This window comes from Dromaius novaehollandiae, chromosome 19, assembly GCF_036370855.1.
Source record: "Dromaius novaehollandiae isolate bDroNov1 chromosome 19, bDroNov1.hap1, whole genome shotgun sequence".
Taxonomy (NCBI): Eukaryota; Metazoa; Chordata; class Aves; order Casuariiformes; family Dromaiidae; genus Dromaius; species Dromaius novaehollandiae.
The window spans coordinates 5701015-5718822 of record NC_088116.1 but is presented as its reverse complement, the minus strand read 5'-3'; the positions used below and the strand labels follow the sequence as shown (position 1 = coordinate 5718822).

The window sequence follows — 17808 nt, the reverse complement described above, 5'->3', positions numbered from 1 at the left end:
CCCCCCCCCAGCGCCGTGGCCGGTGCCGGGCTCTGCCCAGCCGCCGTCCCAGCCGGAGCACGGAGCATCCCCGGCGGCGCTGGAGGGCAAATCCGAGCGGCTCCATGGAAAGAACATGGCTCTGGCCTGCTCCCCCTGCGGGACTCGGTTTTAATCCCTTTCCGTAAGGCTGGTCCAGTCCTCCTGGGCCCCGCGCGGTGCGGTGCGGCGCGGGCCGCGGCCCTACTCGGTGCCGTTGGTGAACTGGCCGAGTTTGTGCTCCAGGTCGGCGATGCGCTTCTCGTGCGCCCGGACGGTCTCCTTCAGGGCGCGGATCTCCTCCAGCACCTCCTCCAAGGCGGGCCGCTGCGGGGACACGGCGGGGGTCACCGGCGCTGCCGGGGTCCCTCCTCCCCGCACCCCTCCGGCCCCCCGCCCTGGCGGGGCATCGCCGCCCCGCGGCCTCCCGCGCGGAGAGGACATCCCCTGCGCCGTGGGGCTGGCGCGGTCCCCGGGGCCACCAGCGGCCGGTGGCCGGGACGGAGGTGCGGCACTCACGGAGAGGCCGGCGTCGCTGGCGGACTGGCTGCGGCGGGGCCCCGGGGGCGGCTTGTTGTCCAGGATGTTCTTCTTGACGACCTTCAGCTCCCGGTTCTTGACGGGCACGTAGCCGTCCCGCAGCGAGATGAGGATGGGCTCGGCGTCCTTCCCCGCCAGCCACTCGTCCGCCTCCAGGGCCGGCTCGGGGCCCGGCGTGTCGGGGTACAGGTCGTCCTGGAAGAGGTCTGACTGCGGGGCGAGGCGGGCGCCGTGAGACGGGGTCCCCACGGCCCCCCGCCCCGGCCCAGGCGCCCCGGCGCTCACCTTGCGCGGCACCGTCATGACGATGGGCTCGCACTTGCGCTCGTGCAGCTTGAAAAACCTGCGGGGAGGCGGTGAGGGGCCGGCCGGACCCGGGGACCTGCCCGCCGGGGGGGGTGGGCACCGGCCCCGCTCACCTGGCGATCTCGCACTTGCTGACGTCCAGCCCCCGCTTGGGCATGAAGCCCATGCCGCGCTGCGGCTCCTTGCTGCTGTAGGTGCTCAGGTAGTGCACGTAGGGCGCCTCGTCCGTGATCTCGAAGTAGCGGATGCTGCTGTCCCCCTGCGGGCGCGGGGAGCGGGGGGGTCAGCGGGGGCCGGGGGGGGGGGGGGGGCCCGCGGGGGGCCCGCGGCGCGGCTCACCTTTCCGCACAGGTAGACGATGCTGGAGTCGGGGTCGTAGAAGGGCAGCAGCACCCCGTTGCTGGTGTCCATCTCCTGCAGGGCGATGGGCTCCTCGAAGTTGCTCTGGGGGTGCCGGGGCGGCGGGGTGAGCGGGGGCCCGGCGGCGCCGCGGGGGCCGTTAGTCGCGCGGGGGCGGCAGCCTGCGGTTTGCCCCCCCCCCGGACCCCCCACCGCGCCCCACGGCTGCCGCCCGCCCTCCCCGCACCCCGACACAGCACGGCACACGTGGGAACTTGGCGTCCGCCGGGGGCCCAGGGGGCGGGGGGGGGGTCCCAGGCATGGGGGCGGGGAGGGGGACGGAGGGACGGACGGACGGCGGCCAAGTTCCCGGAGGAGCACTCCATGCGGCTCGTTACCGGGTCCCACAAGCCCAGCTCCCGCTGGCTCATCCGGGTAAAGCCCGTGGTAAAGATGTGTCCTTCCCGGGTGAAGATGGCCCGCACGGGCCTCATCCCTTCGTGGGGCGCAAACCTCTCCTGGCAGGCGGAGGGGGGAGAGAGAGTCAGCACGGGGCGCCGGGGCGGGGCGGGGCGGGGGGGGGCCGGGAGCGTCCCCCGAAACGGCCGCGGGGCCCTGCTCGCGGGGACGGCCGCGGGGCGCAGCTGGACGTGGCGCGCGAGGAGCCCGGGAGCCGCCGGGCGCCGCCGCGGGGCCCAGGCGTCCGGGCGGCGCCGCTCTCCTGGTCCTCGTCCCCGTGCCGGCGGCGGCGGCGGCGGCGGTGCCCGGCCTCGCCGTCCCGTACCAGGTCCCAGAGGCCCAGCTGGCGCTCGCTCATCTTGCTGAAGCCCGTGGTGAAGATCTTGCCCTCGGCCACGAAGATGGCGCGGGTGGGGCGGGCGCCGTCGTGCGGCCGGGCTTTCTCCTGGCGCCGGCCGGGAGCGGGTGAAAACCAAGCACAGAGAGAGGCGCGGGGCGGGCGGTTAGCGCGGGGGGGGGGGGGGGGGGGCGGCGGCGGCGGGCCCCCCCGGGGTGCGGGGCGGCGGGGGGGCACTCACCGCCACGACGCGCCGCCGGCGGGGGTCGATGACGCGCACGCGCTTGTCCTTGCAGGTGGTGACGAGCAGGCTGCCGTTGCGGTTCCAGCCCACGTTGTAGATGAGGTCGGTGTGCAGGTCCTCCAGCGCCAGCAGCATCTCCCCCGTGCCCACGTTCCACAGGATCACCAGGTTGTCGCCGCCTGCGGGCAGCGGGCACGGCGTCGCCCCGGCCCCCCACCCCCGCGACCCCCCCCTCACCCCCGCGTCCCGGCCCCCCGGCCTCACCTGCGCTCAGCAGCACGTTGCGGGCGGTGGGGTGCCAGGCGAGGATGCCCACCCGCTTGGAGTGGCCCTCCAGCGTCACCACCGGCTCCGTCACGTTGCGCACGGGCACGTAGTCGGGGATCTGCCAGACCTGGGGGGGGCAGGCCAGGTGGGCACCCCCGCCCCGCCGGCACCCCCCCACCCCGCCGCGGCTATTCCCGGGCGCCGCGGCCCCGGGGCCGGTATATTTAGCACAAAGTGCTGCATCATGGAGCGAGCGGCAGCCGCCAGCGCGAACGTGCGGCACCCGGGCTAAAAATAACCCGGTGACACTTCCCGGGCCGTGAAGGGGGACGCGCTGGGGGCCACCCCCCCCCCCGGGCGCCCCTTACCATCACCGTGGTGTCCTCGGAGGCGCTGGCGATGACGTTGTCGTTGTGGGGGCACCAGTCGATGTCCAGCACCGGCGCCGTGTGCCCGGTCACCAAGGGGTGGTTCTTGTCCACGCGGCCCGTCTGCAACGGGGGGGCGGCGGTGAGGCCGTCGAGGGGCCCCCAGCGGCGGGAAGGGCCCCGCGGAGGGAAACCGAGGCGAGCGGGGACGTGGAGGGGAGCGCGGCGCCCACCTCGCTCCCGGCCCCCCGAGGCGATCCCGGCCCCTTCCCGCAGCCGCTGCAGGCATCCCGAAGGGAAATCCCGAAGGATTTTCCCACGCCACCTCGGCCGCTCCCGGGATGTCACCCCACACGGGGAGCACCGGCGGGGACGCCCGCCCGAGGACGAGGGATGCTCGGGGACCAGCCCGGCGCGGGGCTGCAGCGGGGGCCGGGGCAGCCCTCCCTCCTCGCCCCCGGCCCCGAATACACCCGGGGGGCAACGAAGGCGGCCGCGGCCCCCAAGCACCCGCCGCGGCCCCCCGGCGCGGCCCCGCTCACCTTGGCCAGGGGCAGGACGATGAAGGCGCCCCCTCCGCCCGCCTCCACGATGATGGCCACGAACTTGGGGTTGACGGCGCAGAAGGAGCTGTCCCACGTCACCTTGGAGACGCGGATGTCCTCGTACATCTGGTCGGCCTTCACCGGCTGGCCGAAGACGTGCCGGAACTTGCTCTGGCGCACCACGCGGCGGCTCATGGCTGCGGGCGGCGGGTCAGCGCCCGGGTTTCGGCCCCCCGGGGACGCAGGCGGCCCGGGGGTCCCGCCGCAGCGGGCGCTGCTGGGCGCGAGGGGACGGGGATGGGCGTCCTGCGGCCGGAGCCGCCCGCCCCGCTCTGCACGGGGCAGCCCAAGCGGGGCTCAGCACCCCGGCGCTCGGCAAGCCCATCCCGAGCCCGCCGGGCTCGTAGCACCCGCCGGGGGCACCCAGCTCCTCTGGACCCCGAGACCCCCCTGCAGCAGGGGCTGAGCCCCCCCCCCGGGGCCCCCGCAGGGACAGGCCCCGCTGCCACCCAGCCCGGGGCCGGCGCCTGGCTGCCGAGGGGAAGCCACGAAATCGGACCCCGCTGCCGGCCGGGCGCCTGCCTCCCTCCGGGCTCGGCACGAAGCCCGCGGCGACGCCAGGAGCCACCGGGCCGGCTCGTGGCCGCCCGCCGCCTCCGCGGAGCGCCTCTGCACGGGGAGAGGAGCCTGGGCCTTGCCCGCATGGGGAAACTGAGGCACGGAGCGTGCAGTGACCCAGAGCTGCTCCCCCGTGTAGGATCTGGGTGATTTCTGGACAGGGCACGAGGAGCCGAGGCAGGTCTGCCCGGGCCCTGCACCCCCACGGGACCCGGCTGCCCCTCGGCATCGCTCCCGGCCCGGCAGAGCGGCACCGCGGCCGGGCACGGGGGGCCTCGGCTCAGCCCCCACGCCCCGCCGGCTCCGGGGGGACACGCAGGCCACCACCGTCGGCCCCTCGTGACACCAGGGCACGCGGCCACCAGGCCCAGCGGAGGGGCTCGGCGGCAGCAGCCCTCCAGGCATTTCGCGGCACCCTGTCCGCCGGCAGCGGGAGGGCACCCCGGGGCGCAGGGCAGGCCAGCGAGCGCCGGGGCCCGGCGGGGTGGGGACACGGCCAGGCGGGGTGCAGGCGGGGTGCAGCGGGGGTGCCCGGGGCTGGGTGAGGTGCAGGTGGCGTGCAGACGGGTGAAAGTAGAGAGGGTCGAGGTGCAAGCAGGGTGCAACGGGGTTGCGAGCAGGGCCAGGCGGGGTGCCAGCAGGGCTGGACGAGGTGCAGGCGGGTGCCAGCAGGGCCAGGCAGCGTGCAGCGAGGGTGCAGGCGGGGTGCAGGGCAGGGAGAGCAGGGCCAGACAAGGGGCAGAGGGAGGTGCAAGGAAGGGCCAGAGGAGGTGCAAGGCGGTTGTGAATGGCTGGACAGGGTGCAGGCGGGGTGCAAGGTGGGGGGGTCAGCAGGGCCAGGCAGCGTGCAGCGAGGGTGCAGGCAGGGTACATGGGGGTGAGAGCAGGGCCAGACAAGGTGCAGAGGGAGGTGCAAACAAGGGCAGGAGGAGGTGCAAGGCGGTTGTGAATGGCTGGACGGGGTGCAGGCGGGGTGCAGGGGGTGCAAGCAAGGGCTGGGTGAGGTGCAGGTGGGGTGCAGGGGGTGCAAGCGGAGCCGGGCGAGGTGCAGGCGGGACAGCCCTGCTCCTGCTTCCCGGCCGTGCCATTACGTTGCCACAATTGAATCCGCAGCGGCTGCTCCGGGAACGACCAGAGGTCACTTTCCAAATATAGCCATCTCCTGCCGGGCCGGCGGGCGGGCGAGGGGCCGGGGGCCCGGGGGGCCGCCAGCCACCGCCCCGCCGCCCCCGGCCCGGCCCGCTCGGCTCCCGGCGCGGCGCCCCCGGCCCGGCCCGGCCCGGCCCGGCTCGGCCCCGCCGCCCCGGCCCGGCTCCCACCTGCGCTCCGCGGCTCCTGCGGGCGCGGCCGCCGCTGCGCCCCGCTCGGCTCCGCCCGGCTCCGCCGCGCTGCGCTCCGCCCGGCCCGGTCTCGCCGCCGCCGCTGCTCCCGCTGCCGCTGCCGCTGCCGCTCGGCCCGGCTCGGCTCGGCACAGCCCGGCCCGGCCCGGCCCGGCACAGCCCGGCGCGGCGCGCAGAGCCGCTGCCGCAGAGAACAGCTGAGCGGAGCCGGGCGCCGGGGCCGGCTGAGCCCCCCCGCGGCGGGCACCGGGAGGCGGGGGGCCCTGCCCGGCCCTGCCCGGCCCCCCGCGCCCGGCCCGGCCCCCGGGGATGGGGTCTGGCCTGGCACACCCAGCCCCTGCCCCCGCCGCCGGGGGGGCCGAGGGTGCCCGGAGCCCCCAGCACGGTCCCCCCGAGGGTGCCCGGAGCCCCCGGCGCGGCGTGCAGGGACAGCGCTGGGGGGCCCGAGCAAAGCCCCCCTCTTCCCCCTCCTGCCAGGCATGGGGGGGCCGAGGCGAGGGCCACCCCTCAGCGCCCCTTCCCGGCTGGACCCCCGGCCACTGTCACCCCGGGGACCGCCTCTTCTCTGGGGCGGCTGGGCATCCTGGGGGCTGCAACCCCGCCGCCCCCGGCTCAGGGCACGGGAGCCTCCCCACTCCCACCACCGCGGGCCCGGGTGCTCCTTCCCCTGCCCTGGGCATGTAGGGGGCTCCGGACCCTCAGAGCGAGGGGGCTGCAGCCCCGCAGGGATGAGCCTGCGTCAGCCCCGGCCCTGCGCGGTGGGAGCGTTACGGATGCAATCACAGGCTGGATTTAGGATTGAGCGCAGCCCGACGGCCCCCGCAGGGATGCCCCGAGGGGATTAAGGGATTGCAGGGCTCGGGGAGCTGTGGGAGCGCAGCCCTGGTTCCTGGAAAGACACCGAGCCCTGGACCCTACAAGGGCACCGAGCGGAGCTGGCCCAGCATTGGCCGAGCCCGGCGGCACAGGGCGGCTGGCAAAAAGGCAGGGAAAAGGCAACAACCTTCCTCGCCATGCCGAAGGGGCGGCAGGGGGCTGGGGGGCTGCGGAGGCACCCCCAGCCCGCCCCAGCCCCGGCTCGCCCTGCCCCACGGCCCACGGCCCCTCTCCATGCCGCGGCCCAGCAAGCGGAGAACAGGCCCCCAAAGCCTTCCCCCAGCCTGGGTGCAGGGGCTGGGGGGAGCATCCCGACCCCCCGGGCCTGCAGTAGCGGCCCTGCACCCCTGGGGCCTGCTCAGCCCCGACTCGTCCCGCAGGAGCCCAGGGACGACGGGCGTGAGCCAAAGCGGCTCTGGCTCTGCACCCCTGGCTCACAGCCCCTCTGCTCCCCGGGGCTGCGTGGGCCGGGGGGGGCACAGCCTACAGAGACCTCTGCAACGTGGTTTCCTGCCACGACCAGGGACACAACAGGGCAAAACCAACCCATCTGCGGCGGGCTGTTTCCCGCGACCGCAGCGGGACCCGGGACAGCCTCCCCTCCGGAGCGGCGGCTCCTCGGGCCGGGGCAGGAGCTCTCCCCTAACCAGACGCGGCCGTCCATCCTTCCAGGAGGACGCGAGCCGCAGCCCCGCTGCCAGGCCCCCCGCGGGGAGCACCCGCCACCCCCCACCCCGCGCCCAAACAGGAGGCGGCCGCACACGTCTCATCTTCAAAATAAAACTTTATTCATTCAGTAACAAGAACATGGAGTCTGCACGTCAGTGCACGAGTTCACATTTAAAAACAGCTGAGCACATCGGTCATAAAGTCTGTCCGGGGAGAGGGGACGATCCCAGCCACCGGGGAAGGTCCGGGGGGGCAGCGGACGCCTGGGCTGCAGCCCCACCGCCAGTGACCCCCGGGGGCTCAGCACCCCCGTGCCCGGCCCCACGGCAACCCCCCAAACCAGCGCTGGGGCATCACAGCTCTAGGGGGGAAACAGAAAGGCACCGGCACCCGCGTGGGTGCCACCAGACGCCTGCGGCGCGGCCGGGTTGACACCACCCGGCTGCCGAGAGCCCCTGCCCGGCCCAGAGCTCGCCCGCGTCCCAGCCTGGGGCCTCGCGTGCAGCCCGGACCACGGTAAGGCAGGAGCATCACCCCGGGAGCGGGCGCCGGCACGGCCTCCCCTCCGAGCCGACCAGGAGGAGCAGCGGCCCCGGCGGCAGGGAGAGGCGACGGGCGCCCGCGCCGACTCCGAGCAGCCCCCGGCACAGCGAGCCGCCCCGTCCGGGCCACCTCGCAGTGGGCCTCCCCCGGCGCGTGCCACGGGGCCGATCCCTGCTCCCAAGAAACGCGGGCGAGCGGGAAGTGGCGTCGCCTCGCGGCCCTTCTGCCGCCACGGGGAACGCGCCCCCGCCGAAGGGGAGATCTGGACACGTCGCGACTCCTCGAGCAGACTGGACGCACGCACGCACACACACGCCATCGAGTGCAACAGAACGCAGTGTAAAACCAGTTTCACGCACACACTATCCGTTTGTGCAAGGCTCACGCTACAGTACAGCCAGAGACCGGGCGGGCAAGGGGGAGGCGATGGCCGAGATACCGTACGGGAGTCAATGTAAACAATAAAGCGTCCTCCACGAGGGCTTTGCAAGAGACCAAAGGAACAGCTGCTTTGTACAAAATGCCCTTAAAACAACGCGTTTGTCACCCCCCTACCAGCGAGGCTCACCAGCTGCTGGCCGCGTCGGAGGGGCTGCTCCTTCCCCGCTGGGAAGGCGCTGCTCCCCGCGGTGCTCAGCAGCTCGCAGGAAGCCCTCGTGGGATGGCCGCGGGGACAGGAGCGAGCCCCGCTCCCACCGCCCACCCGTGAGCCACCAGCGTGGAGAAGGGACCACGCTGTCCTCAAGCGGAGAGACCTCTGATCCCCATGGCTCCATTGACCAGACGCTCTCCAAGGAGGACCACAGCCCTCCGAGAGCTGCACGCGACACGTCCCTCCAGTCCATTCCCCTTTCTGCCATCTAGTTCAGAGCCTCAAGACCTCCAAGGCCTTCATAACTGTCTGCAAGAGAACAACCTTCCCTGACTGCCTCCACAGAGCAAAAACACAGCCGAGGACAAGGATGCAGCAAAGCACTTCCCAACGCGGGCCTTTGCCCCGAGGGAGGACAGCCCTTCACTGCAGAAACACCGCTCTCCCCAGCAAAAGCACTTGGGCAGGAGCAGAGTATTGGAAGAAAGCAGCATTTCCCGTCTGCAAGGAAGAGCCTTTCTCTAGGGCATTTCTCCTGAGACTGAGCTGGGCAAGACCTGATCATCTTCCTCCTCAAGGAAAAAAAAATACATATACTGGGCTTTCTCCTCGCAAGCAGATCATTGCCATAGGAACACGTTGTGAACCAAAAATGCTCCTGCCACCGCACAGGGTGTGCTTGGTGGCACCCCATCCCTGCCACCCGCGGAGGGGCAGATGCCACCGCAGGGCCAGGGACAGCGGGCAACAGCTCGGGTGAGGGCTGGGGGGAGGAGGGGAAGCAAAGACTGAACCTGTCCTTCACAAGATGACACGAGCCACTTGGCCTTTCCACACTGCCTGCCCAGCTCCAAGCCAGCTGGAGCTGGCCAGGAGAGGCCAAATATCTTTCAGTGTCCTGAAGAACGATCCGGCCGCCTGGGCCAGGCTCTATGCGACTTGGGTGACTTCTAGTGACTGGAATTGCCAGGGAGGGCACATGCTATTCCACCCAAGATCACAGTGCCCTGCTGGGCTACTCCAGGCTGTGCTCCAGCCTGCAGCTAGCAGAGGTGACATCCCCCCCTGCCCCCCAGCAGGGCTCCAGCTCCGTGGAAGCAAGGGGCCAAGGTGCACATTGCTGCTGGAAAAGGCCTGAGACACGCTGGCAGCATCCTGCCAGGCACTGCCCAGCCGTGGGCACACGGGCTGCCGGCGCTGGGCTCTGGCAAAGCAGCGTAGGAGGATCCCTAGGAGCTACGGGAGGGCAGCGGAGGTGGGACTCCTCCCTGGGCTCGCCTGACTGTGGGACCTGCTGGCATAACCTCTGCTGCTGGATGCGGGCAAGCTGTAGGGTTAAGGACAGCCCTTGCCCTTGGACAGACACATGCTGCTTCCCAATACTCTGCCGTGCTTTGGTGCTGCGCTGCTCTCCAGCTCAAGCTGAGCTCATGCCCTCGGTGCCCGCAAGGCTCTGCGGCATGGGTGCCGCTTTCGAGGTAGGGCCTGGTCTGCTGCTCGCTCCTCCCTCGCCACATCCTCCCCGCGCCCGGCTTTCGGCAGCTGGAGCCATTCTGCATCTTCTGCTTTGCTCCTCCCCGGGGGCAGGTCTGGGCCAGAGCCAAGCACCAGCTCAGCCGCGCTGTTCGGGGCCCTGCCACAGACCTGCTGCAGGACTGGAAGCAGGACCCAGAGCTCTCCTACAACAGCCAAGTGCCTCTTCTGTGCTCCCTAGAGCAGACATACGACTTGCTGATATGCACCACTGGAAAAAGAGGAGTCTTGAATTAGCCAAACGCTCTGGAACTGTAAAAAAGCCAAATCCTGCTGAAATTTGGAGTATGCACAACGCCACTGTTCTTGGGGGAAGCGAGAAGCTGCAGAATGGCTCGGAGCAGTCACGGGGACGCCCTTCCGCGTCCCACCAGCTCTTCTGACACCCATCGTCAAGTGGGGGGAGGCAGCCAGCTACGCAGTCACCCTCCTGCAGCGGGGTAACGGGTTCATGCAGGATGGGAGGAGAAGGGACACATTTGGCAGAAGCTGGCATCGAGGCTCACTTTTGGAAAGGGAAGACAGCTTACAAAGTCAAATCCACTCCATTTCTGTTCAGATTACAATGGACAGCACTGAGTTTGAGGAAGGTGGTTTTGTTTTCCAGTTTACAGAATGCAGTCTTGCCCTTTTTTTTTTTCTTTTTTTTTTTAGAAAAACAAAAAAACCCCATAGAAATGACAAAAAAAATTCTATATAAATACCATATATACAACAATTTAGGCCAAAAAAAAAAAAAAAAAAACCACAACCTTCCAGAAAAGATCTTCCCTCCGGGTTGAGTGTTAGGAGTGACAGCAGAGAGGACAAAGCTTTGCATTCAGTAGGGAAATACAGCATGTAACAACTATAACAGCCTCTAGGTCTGGGAGCGAACAGAAGTGCCTGTGAGTGGGGCAGAGGGGGAGAGGCAAAGAAAGTCAGGCAGCACGAGACAAGAACAGCATTGGGGTGGAGGGGAGGCAGCAGAAGGGTAGAGGACAGATGATATGGCCATGAACTTGGAAGGCCCACAGCAGTATTCAAGTAATGGAAGGGTTAAAACCCTAAAGACTCATTTGTTTTAAAAGAACACTCTGGTTTTGTGGGTTCTCCTCCTCTCACATCGCTTTTCCGGCATGACTGAGGACAAACGGAGTTGGCGGCTCGCAGAGGAGCTCTGCCCGCGTGGGAGGCTGGTGTTCCACCTCACTACAGATTCAGGGCTCTGCGAGACAGTGACAGGCTGCCTGCGGTTTTTAAAGCCTGTCCGCCAGCGTGATTTACTACTGTGCACCCTTTTTGGGGATGCACAAGCAGAACCAAGCCTGGGGGGTTGTCCTGAAGCAGTTTCCTAAGTGATCTGCCACTGCCATGGAGTTCCAGTTTGTAGAAATAACAGAAAGGCCAAACAAAGGGATCTTGGCACAGCCTTCACATTTACGTGGGTTCTCACTCCGACAACTGCCCAGCACCATTTCAAGGCAAGGGGGAAATTCAAGTTAGAAACTAGGACCTGGTTCTACACAAAACTCCACCTTGCAGAAGTGATCCAACAGCAATTTTCATTTGCTAAAGGTGTTCTTTTAAAACAAACTAACAAAAAAAGGACATTTGAGGTTATCTGAGTTAAAAAAATTAAAAAACAAACAGTCCTGCAGTCAGAGTCACACACAGAAGAACCAACCCACACCTACATGCGCCAGGAACAGTAAAATGACAATATATATAAAATTAACCAATAAAGTGCATGTTCCTTATATATTACACCTGCCCCTTGCGTGAACGCAACAACGTGGGTTCTCTTTTGTAAGAAATCACAGCCGAGGGCTCAGAATCACATAGTATTATAGAGGGGATTGGTTGTCCGCTTTTTATCATTGGTCTTTTTGAGTCTCCTCAGAGGGTGAGTTCTACCGTGTTGCTGCCTGGGTGCGACAGCCAGGCTTGGAGCCGGAGACAAGGAGTCCACAACCTGCACCTGCAGCAGCGGAGGACCCTCCTCGGAGCTAGTCCACGTTGGATCTGCACTGGGAAACAAACTCTGCTGACTCGAGCCGCACTCTTTGGCGTACTGAGCTAACGGTCTCTCCACCGGCTTGCTCTGGGCAATGCACTCTGCCGTTCTTAGCTGTTCTACAAAATGCTTAGTAGGCTTTGGATCCTGAAGGGCTGGCAGGGAGGAATCGCAGTGCTTTTCACACGGGCTTTCTAAGCCCCCCTCCAACGTTCCCCCGCAAAAGCTTCGACCGAGTGCGACGCAGGTGAGAAGCACCGGGTTGGTGTCAGAAGAGGCCGATTCCCTCTCGGATAAGTCGTCCTTGGAGAGATCCAGGCAGTCTAGCTTGGCTAAGGATGCTGAGCGTTTCATGTGGGAGGGCGTGGTGAGCCCCGCGTGCCGAATCCGGGCCTCTATTTCCTTTGCCCGCTGCTTGACAAGCCCGGGGTTGTTACCGTGCTCCTCCACGCTGTGGCTGCTGGAGCTGTGGGGGAGGCCGTAGCACAGGAAAGAGATGTCCACAACGCCCACGTTTTCAGTGCGTTGGCTGGGTAAGTCCTCGCTGCTCAGCTGCCTCGAGGTGCCAGCACCCCCTCTGCACAGAGGCTTGCTGCTGTCCCTGCACGGGAGGTCGCCGTCCCCCTCGGTGCCGCGAGGCATGGCTGGCTCATCATCTGTACTTGTGCTCTCTTCAGTGACGCCCTCCACGTGAATGACGTAGGGGTAGGAAGAGCGATCTAGGCTGGCTAAAGGTGTGTAGGCTACCTGGACAGAGGGGGAAGCAGCACCAAGGTGAACGGATAACCCACCACCTTCTTCGCCAGGGCTTCCTACAGCGAAGGTGGCCTGCCTTTGTACCGCGTGCTCTGGCAGTGAAAGACTAACCAGCGTCAGAGCTTTGAGACAGGTAGGGGCCTTCTCTGAGCACAAGGAAGGATTCAAGTTTTCATCTAAAGGCGGGATGGCTGTGGCCAGCCCACCCTGCTCACAGCTAGCGTCGGGGCGCTCGGCAGACTTGAGCGTGGGAGTGTACTCAATGATTTCAATCCTCTTTGGGAGGAGGGAGGGCAGAGCCGGCTCTTCTGTGCCATCAAATGAGACCACTGTCCTGCGCTCCTGAGCTGTCACCTCTTGCTCCAGGCTGGGCCCTGCAGGCACAGGTTCATGGGGAAGAGAGGCGACAGGCATGGAAGGATGTCTGTCTGCAGATTGCTGCTCTGCCCCGGGAGGCAGCAATTCCTCAGCACCTGAACTCTGCACCTCGTCACTCTCCGGAGCCAGCTCCGGGAATGGCTCCTCATTCCTTCCGCGCGGCAGGAGCTCAGCAGCAGGAGAGTCGTTCCTGGAGTTCTTGCGAGTGGGTAAGATGCAGCCCGGGGTGGCATGCTGGTGCTCCTGCTCTTGCCTCAAGCGCTCCTCCAACTCCAAGGTGGCCCGTCTGACGGAGCCCGGGCACCACTTTGGCTCAGGACTGATGCTCTGCCCACGAGGCTCTTGCTGCTCCTCTGCAGGGCTGCTTTCCTCCAGGTCCGATCTGCAGGAAGGGAGCTGCAGTGAGGAGCCACCTTCTTGCTCAGCTTGCAGAGAGTCCTTCTCCTTCTCCTGGTATCCAGCACAGGGTCCTTCACTCTGCTCCACCCTCTCTGACGCCCAGACCACCTCCACCGGCAGCTCATGCACTGTGTTCCTCTTGGGTGTCTGGGTATGGTTGGCTGAACCCTCTTTCTGCTGGGCAGGTCCTGCTCCCTGGTTGATCGATTCAATCTCTGTGATAATTTCCTTCACAGAAATTGCATTTTCTGAGTGGGATCTCGTGAGATGGCCTGTGCTGGGCAGCTCAGGGACCTCCTGCAACACAGAAACAGGGGAGTTACAAAAGGGATCAACTGTGCTGACAAAGAATGAATGGCAGCAGCTTAAAGGAAAGGGGTGCACACCCTCGCAAAGGAAACGCAAAGTGCACATGCCAACGGGCAGAACTAGATCCCAAGTACAGGGTGATCACCAGCATAACAAGCACTATCATCTCTGGGACTGCACTCAATGTATTCCAGGGTAGATTTTCACCTACACTGTGACTTAAAAGCCTCTTATTTATTTAGTTGACATGAAATCCAAGGGAAATTTAGTTTTGCTTATTTTTTTTTAAAAAAAGATCCAGTTATCCAAAAACTTCTAGTGCTGCTATAAGCACAGTTTTGAACTTTAAATTTAGAATATTCTGTTTATATACAAGAGTGAACAGAAATATAGCATAAAGAATGACCGAGTGCTGAAACGCTCTAGTTTCCCTAAGAAAAATAGCCAGAGAAGCTCCCCTTGCCAGCACAGACGCTCCTTCTGCCAGACTGCTGGAGACAGTATTGGCCTATTATAATTGGAAGATCCCTGCTGTCTCACGTGGAGATTGAAAAGATTCAAGCGAAGCAGTGTGGCATTTAAATAAGAGAGACTCCCAGAAAACGATGGCCTCAGCCACCATCAGTCCCTGTGAAAGCCCTGCAGGGTGGAAAGCAATTAGAAGAGAAAGGTACCTAAATTCAGGAGGTTATTAAATTCTGTCAAGAACATCTCTGCCCCAGGAGAAAAGTGAACCATGACATCCCTTACTCTAACACTCCAGGCTTGGGCCCACTCATTCTCTTCTTCCATCAGTCCCCATCCATCTCTCCCCAGTTTGCTATCTCAATGCTGGTACTTTCCAACCAGGGAAAAGTACCAGCTTTGCTCCATTATCTGGTGGATTCTTCAAGTCAGATAAATATCTGCACAGGTTCAGGATGCTGGCTAGTCCCTTGTGTTCAGAGTTCAGCTGCATTAACAGGTCGAGTCCCACCTATCTGCTCTCCTTATGCAAAACTCAAAAATAAGTTTCTCATGAGAGCAGCACAGCAGGCCAGGTCAAGGTTGGCTCAGCCAGCGCCCTGTTACTGTCAGCAGACGTTTAAGGAAAAAGTGCAGAAAAGGGCCAGTATCTAGCAACCTCTCCCCAGAAAAAGCATCCTGTTCAGTGAAAGCCAGAACTGGAAAAGCCCCTGTCCACAGCAATCTCACAGCAAGAAAACTACTGCAGACATATTTGAGCAGCAGTTCCCAAAAAACTGAGCAAACTATTTTAACCTTTTGCTGTTCTTCATCTGTGGAAGAGTCATCTGATGCTTGAGGTGAGTTTCCAGAGCTGCTCCGCTGAGCATCTGTGCCCCCATCTGCAGCAGGCGGCACTTCCAGAGTAGACACCTTGGAGATCCCGTTCCTGCCACTTCCTTGCTCCTCCGTCCTGGAATGGGAGCAGGTGCGCGACCTGCTCTCCTGGGAAAGCTCCACAAATTTCTCCAAAGCGCTGAAGAAATCGATCCTATCTGTACTGAGGTCTGTCACTTCAGGCTGGGGAACCTGTTGGGGACTTGGGGAATTCTGGTTTGGGGACTGAGGGAAGTCTTTTAAGCACGAAGTGAATTCTTCCATGGGAAGCAAGTGCACGTTCATATCAGGCTTAAGAGCATCTTTTTCTAAATCATCCACCGTCAAATCAGGAAACTCCGTTATTTCCAAGGGATGCTGGAGTTGCATTAAGGCCTCAGAAGAATGGCAGTTATCAGGGCGGATAGAGTCCACGCAACATCCTACCGGACAGCCATTGATATTGTTTAGGTTCAGCTTGTCCTCCATCTGCTCGGCATGGAAGTCTCTACACGTAAACTCCAGGTGGACCCTTCTCTCTTTCACACGTGGCTCCTCGATCATGTTTGCATCCTCTGGGAGCTGTTGTTCCCTGTCCAGCTCGGCTGAGTAGACAGGAGACATTGGTTGCTGGTTGTCATTGGTCTTGGCATCTGAGATCTGGTCAGCAGAGGTGGTGATCTCCTTTTTGTTCAGCTCCAGCCCGGACTTGCAGATGGGTTCATGGTGGTCAGATAGGTCACTGTCTGAGTGCGACCGCCACAGTTTATTATGCCGCTGCTTGCTGTAGGGAAGAAAAGCAAGGCAAAAGATTGACTTGTGTTTTCACATACCAGGGCCAGACCCACCTCGTTGTAAGAGGATGCAGCTTACATGAAAAATAGTGACAAATACTGGAGTCACTGACCACAACTGCAGCTTAACCTGAACGTTTCAGGGCCAAATCTGCTGCTGGAGAACTCAGTCTAACACCAGGCCACCTTTCAGCATCTAAATCCCACTGCACCGTTCTGCTCCACACACACGCACGTATTTCCCAGCCCTATTTCATCAGCCTACTCCTCAAATACAATGTTTAACTCGCTACAGAATTTGGTCTCAGCCAGCACTCATCCATTTTTCAGCAGGTGAGCAACGACCAGAAGGGACAGGGTGCCCGGTCCTGGGCATGAGCGGATGGTAGACACCAAATGAAGTCCAGTGCAGGGGTAGACTTGTGTCTCCTTCCTTGAGAAATTTCAGTGATCAATAACTGAGCTTGGGCAACCAAAGAAGCCTGTGCGTGCCCAGGGGCACAGAGGAGACATCCTCTACAGTCAACAAGCAGTCCAAAACACCACCTGCATTTCACAGAAAGGAAGCTCAAGTTCTCCAGCCCTTGGAAAGTCCCTTTAGGAAGGTCTGAGGAGTCACAAGGCCAACCAACACGAGCGGCATTGCATCATCTTCCTCATCTCCACCTGCCAAAAGAGCCCAGCCCACAGTCCCTGGGGTTATGGAGAACAAATGAGGCAACTTCTGGATGGTGAAACCATGCCGCTAGACATGTTTGCAAGGGTTTTGCTGAGTGCCCAGGGCCATGGGGCTGTGCTTCCACCGTTTGCCCCTAGGAGGAGAGCAGATACCACAGAAAGGACCTCAGGTCTGCAGGAGGCCTAGCAAAACCTCTCCAGGCCCCTGCCAGCGGGAGCAGGTGCTCCCAGACACATCCACTCGCTGCAGTAAGTTAATTAACAGATGCTGCTAGACTAGGAAAATGCTAGGAAAATGCTCCAGCCTGGAGTTAGCCTTCTAACCCCCTAATCAGCTATGGCCCTCAAGTACAACACGGGGCAGGATCAGGTCCTCTCACAAGAGAGGAGGGTCAATGCTGGAGGCCACATGGCATGGCTCTGGGAGACACATGCTCCATTTCTAATTGATTTCAGAGCCAAACCTAAGACTGGCAGCAGAACCAGGCCTGTCCATGAGGCAGGTTGCTGCTGAGGCTCTGGACAAAAGGTCAAAGATTTCCTGTTTCTCTGGTCATGTAACCCGGGCAGAAGTCACTGACACTTTCTAAGCTCCATTTCCCCAACTGGGTTTTTCAAGCCATTCTTCATCCCCTCCCAGATGCACTGTCCATCTGATGCGATTACGGGCCCAGGAGGGCAGGGACTCTCCGGGGACGTGCTGCGTGCGGCACCACCGCCCTGCACAGGCTCAGCTCTGCTGGGGCCCTCGGCACGCTCTGCTCTGATCGCCGCCGGCAGCGCGGCCATCGCAGTGCCTCCGGCCTTGGCGCGGTGACAGCCGAGTCCAGCGCCCCGGTGGGCACCCGATTCCGAAATGCAGAATCGCCCTCCTGCACGAACGAGCTGAACTTGCCGAGCACAGCGCTCTGCCTTGGTCTGAGACTCCAAACAGCCGCCCACAACTGCTGGGGCAGCTTAATTGTATTTGGTTAACTTCGAATCTCACACTTCCAATCTTAAAACCTGCAAAAGGTGCTAAAAGCAGCACCAAGAAACAAGAGCCCACAGCCATCTCCCGACCTGCCTGCACCGCGTTCCCAGCGCTGGGGGACCAGCACGCCTCAGCCCAAACGCTTTTTTGAGGGGTGGACTCCAAACAAATTTTTGCTGTAATTTATCCACAACTAAGAAAAGAAACGGGGCCACCTCAGCCCTTCTGTCCCTACCCACCGCCAGAGGGAGGGGACAGTTTAGCCCCAGGAAGTGTGACAGTCCTGAAGAGCAAAACACACTTGTTGTGACTAAAAGCAGACGGGGGGTTTTCGTTTTACAGATGGAAAACATATCCCAGTTGCTCTAACCCCAACAAAACCGTAACTAGATAGTCCGAGCACATGGCTGCCCTTGCAAACCTTCCCTCTGAAATCCGAGCAGTCACATGAGCATGAATCTGTTGCGGTTTTTTGTTTTTGTTTTTGGGTTTTTTTTTACCTGTCCTGGAATACTGCAGCAATAAACAAGGCGGCCAGAGGGCAAAGCTAAATCACTCCGAGGAGAAAGGGGAGAAAAAGCAGTTTGGAGCTGAGAAAGGACTGGCATAAA

The 17808-nt window shown here is 63.0% G+C and overlaps 2 protein-coding genes across 5 annotated transcripts in view; both read right to left on the bottom strand.

The window, feature by feature from the left end:
- Positions 1-130: 130 nt before the first annotated feature.
- CORO6 (coronin 6) lies at positions 131-5623 on the bottom strand. 3 transcript variants are annotated; one of them, XM_064523228.1, is made up of 11 exons: positions 5361-5623; positions 3421-3620; positions 2879-3001; positions 2508-2637; positions 2241-2422; positions 1988-2107; positions 1204-1308; positions 978-1123; positions 844-901; positions 538-768; positions 131-345 (listed from the first exon to the last, which is right to left on the bottom strand). In XM_064523228.1, the coding sequence occupies exons 2-11, from the start codon at positions 3616-3618 to the stop codon at positions 223-225; spliced, it is 1416 nt and encodes a 471-aa protein (XP_064379298.1). In that variant the 5' UTR covers positions 3619-3620; positions 5361-5623; the 3' UTR covers positions 131-222. The 3 variants fall into 3 exon arrangements, with proteins under 3 accessions (XP_064379298.1, XP_064379299.1, XP_064379300.1); XM_064523229.1 differs by lacking the exon at positions 1988-2107 and adding an exon at positions 1602-1721; XM_064523230.1 differs by lacking the exon at positions 1988-2107.
- Positions 5624-7023: 1400 nt separating this feature from the next.
- The window catches only part of SSH2 (slingshot protein phosphatase 2), a 100863-nt gene continuing 90078 nt past the window's right edge, over positions 7024-17808 (bottom strand). For both annotated transcript variants that reach the window (XM_064523224.1, XM_064523225.1), the window contains 2 exons: positions 14693-15536; positions 7024-13420 (listed from right to left, as the gene is read on the bottom strand). In XM_064523224.1, the coding sequence (XP_064379294.1) occupies positions 11411-13420; positions 14693-15536 (2854 nt within the window). In that variant the 3' untranslated portion in view covers positions 7024-11410. The remainder of the gene's footprint in view (positions 13421-14692; positions 15537-17808) is intronic.

Bases quoted from the DNA above. Each gene is read 5' to 3' on its own strand.
- CORO6 (XM_064523228.1), bottom strand. From the start codon at position 3,618: ATGAGCCGCCGCGTGGTGCGCCAGAGCAAGTTCCGGCACGTCTTCGGC. The intron at 3,002-3,420 runs GTGAGCGGGGCC...CCCCCGTTGCAG, and splicing joins TCGTCCTGCCCCTGGCCAAG to ACGGGCCGCGTGGACAAGAA. The intron at 902-977 runs GTGAGCGGGGCC...GCCTCCCCGCAG, and splicing joins AGCAAGTGCGAGATCGCCAG to GTTTTTCAAGCTGCACGAGC.